The following is a 2,866-nucleotide window of genomic DNA, read 5'->3' on the forward strand; positions in this document are numbered from 1 at the left end:
GTAAATGTATGTTATTAATAAAAGCACCCCCAAATTACAGATAATCTGTAAACTTAACTATAATGCTAATTCATTCATTATGTTTTTCGACCCCACATAAAAAAATTAGTGACACTCTTAAAATCCTCTGAAAAGCAAAATCAGTCTCCCCTACTGCTGCCATCTCTAACCCATTCTAGTTTCTTTTATTTCGTGATGGAGTTCCTGTTTTTTATTGACGAGGGGAGGGGAAACCTAGTGTGAGAATCAGTAAAATCGAATACCAGGATAGTTCTCTAGAAACCAACCACACAGGAGTGAATGAAACCAGAAAAGCCCTTTATGTCGCTGACATGGGCGTCCAAAGTTCAGACAGGCCAGCTACTTCCAGTTTCTCACTGAACGAGGAACTTAAAAATTGCTGAGGTTCTGGTCATTGGAATTCTGTAGAGCCAGGGTTCCCAAAGTAAAGGGGACAATGCAGTGAATGACATATGACACAACATAACATATCCCCTTAATATAACCTCACCCTGACTCTCTGCCAAGAAAGTCCTCGAGTTACTCAAGGGCAATGAGGTTTGATACTGAAGTCTGTGAACCTGTAAAGACCCTCAGATGAGTGGTAAATTTCCTAGACAGAAATGAGTTGAGAAGAGACTCCAAGGTGTGCTGTGATCTGTACCTTTCTACCTTCAAATCTTCATTTCTTAAAATAAGGACAATGTCAAAAATAGGAGCCCCAGGTTTAACCTAAAAGACTAGGAGATGCTTTGTAATTTTCACCTGAGACTTTCTCTGTGAATGTCCAGGTGCCATTCTAGGCACAAACCTTTGTTAATTTTCGTGATTTACAGAATAGAGGGGCTGAGGTTTTTAAGATACACTTGCTTTTCCAAGAGACGAATCAAAGAGTTATATAACTCAAGTGCATGGTCAAGGCCAGAAATTCAAGTAGTAAATACACTGAAACTACTCAAGTAACAAACACCTAATATTTATTAATAAATTAGTACACTTGAAGGCATTTTTTTGATATCAGTTCCTCACCACTACTCACAAACCCTGCCCATACAAAGGAAGTTCATACCACCTTTGCATTTGAATCTGGCGACTTGCTGAAAAGCAAAATCGGTCTTTTTGCTTTTGCTCGGCCTTGGAGGGTACATTTATAAATGGGAGCATAGTTGCAAATATATCAGACAAGAGTTCTTACAGCTGCAGCCATTTTTAAAGTAATTGAATGGTGAAGGAAACCCACCAAGATCAAGGCTTGAGGGCAGACTGGACCTATTGACTATGTGTGTATAAAAAACAAGACATCCTTTAAAGCAAAGCTGGGCAAATTCTCCATGGAAAAGGTGCCACTGGCACTTGATTTTGACTTTCCAAAGTGCGGCAATGTGTTCTAGAACAGCTCAATCCTAAAAGATGAAGTTCAAGTTCTTTGGTGGCCCAGGTGTCAAGCCACTTAAGTAGGAAGTCCAGATGGCTGGAGGACTTCGTTTCTTCAGCCCAGAGCATATTAGCATAAGAGGAGCACAAGGAATCAAGCATTCTGCGTGGTGACCAGGTGAAATACAATCAGCAACAGTGTGGTCAAGTTTCAGCCATGACAATGAAATGAATTACACGACACATATTAAGAGAAAACTCAAAGTCTAATTGCATTACAATAACTCAATGGGTCTTAAATTTCCTTACTCCTTAAGAAAATTTGTAAAGGAAAAACAATAATAAAAAATAGTAATAATATTTTTAGAAAAAGTGGATGTGAATGTTAAGAGACATGAAAACGGTTGATAAGATTCACAAGATGTCATTATACGTTTAAGAGCCTCGCAATCTGGTGTGTAGGAAAAGTCACGCTGCATTTACAGTAAGTTAAGGGAATTTAAAGTGCACAGAACAATTCTGAAAGTATGTAAAAGGCAAAATGGAGAAAAGAATGGAACATAAAAAACTTTAGTGGTGGGTATTTTGCAATAGTTATACCTTGAAAATGTGTATAAACTAACTTTCCAGAAGAGCTAAGAAAAAAAGAAAAAGGGACAGAACTCAAACGCTGGCCATATACTCTGTTGAACACACACAAACACACACGCACCCCCAAAACAAAAATCAGAAACAAAACAGACAAAACAAAAAAACCATCCTGCCACTAAATTGAGTAATTTCCGGAATGCAGTATCCCTATGTTCTACAACAGGTCAGGAAGATGGCTATAGACAGAGTCCAGGAGGGTCTGGCTGGCTTCCTGGCTCTTGACTCCAATAATCTCGAATAGCCGGTCCAGTTTGTCCTCGGCCTGGGGAATCTCTTCAATCACCCGAAGCTCCTCAGGATTCAGAATGTGGAGCATGTCATCGAAGATAGGCTGCAAGTCACAGGGGTCCAGGCGTACCTGCCGCAACACTGTGTCCTTCTTTTCTGCAGGAAGAGAGGGGAGGGAAGGACACAGGTGTAAGGCAGCCCTACTGGCATGTGGCAGGTTGCTCTGTGGGGAGGAGACTGTCCTAGAGGGTGACATCTACTGCCCTGGCTTATTATGCATCACCCCCACTACAGGCAGTGAGTAAACCTTCAGCACGTTTTAAACACACAGGAGTTTCTACTTGCATTCACTTAAGATAGCAAATACGATTGCCTGATGGAGATCAGACAAGGCCCTGCCTAAATAGGCTATTGATGTGTCATTAAAGTGACATTTACCTAGACTTAAGTGACTTCCAAATTCTGCTACAATTCAGGAATAGAACAGGGAAATACTTAAAGAACCCCTCAAAAACAAACAAAAACCCACAGTATTTTCCCCATCTGTAATGTGTTACTAAGCAAAAAAATACATAGGCTTGGGCGGTGCCTGTGGCTCCAAGGAGTAGGGCAC

General features: G+C 40.6%; 1 protein-coding gene across 1 annotated transcript in view; it reads right to left on the reverse strand.

Moving 5' to 3' along the window:
- Positions 1-960: 960 nt before the first annotated feature.
- TNFRSF21 (TNF receptor superfamily member 21) overlaps positions 961-2,866 on the reverse strand; it is a 72,065-nt gene continuing 70,159 nt past the window's right edge. The window contains exon 6 of the mRNA XM_023512824.1: positions 961-2,409. Within this exon, the coding sequence (XP_023368592.1) occupies positions 2,180-2,409 (230 nt within the window). The 3' untranslated portion in view covers positions 961-2,179. The remainder of the gene's footprint in view (positions 2,410-2,866) is intronic.

Source organism: Otolemur garnettii, unplaced genomic scaffold (genome assembly GCF_000181295.1).
Source record: "Otolemur garnettii isolate 467f Iridium unplaced genomic scaffold, OtoGar3 scaffold00031, whole genome shotgun sequence".
In the NCBI taxonomy this organism is placed as follows: Eukaryota; Metazoa; Chordata; class Mammalia; order Primates; family Galagidae; genus Otolemur; species Otolemur garnettii.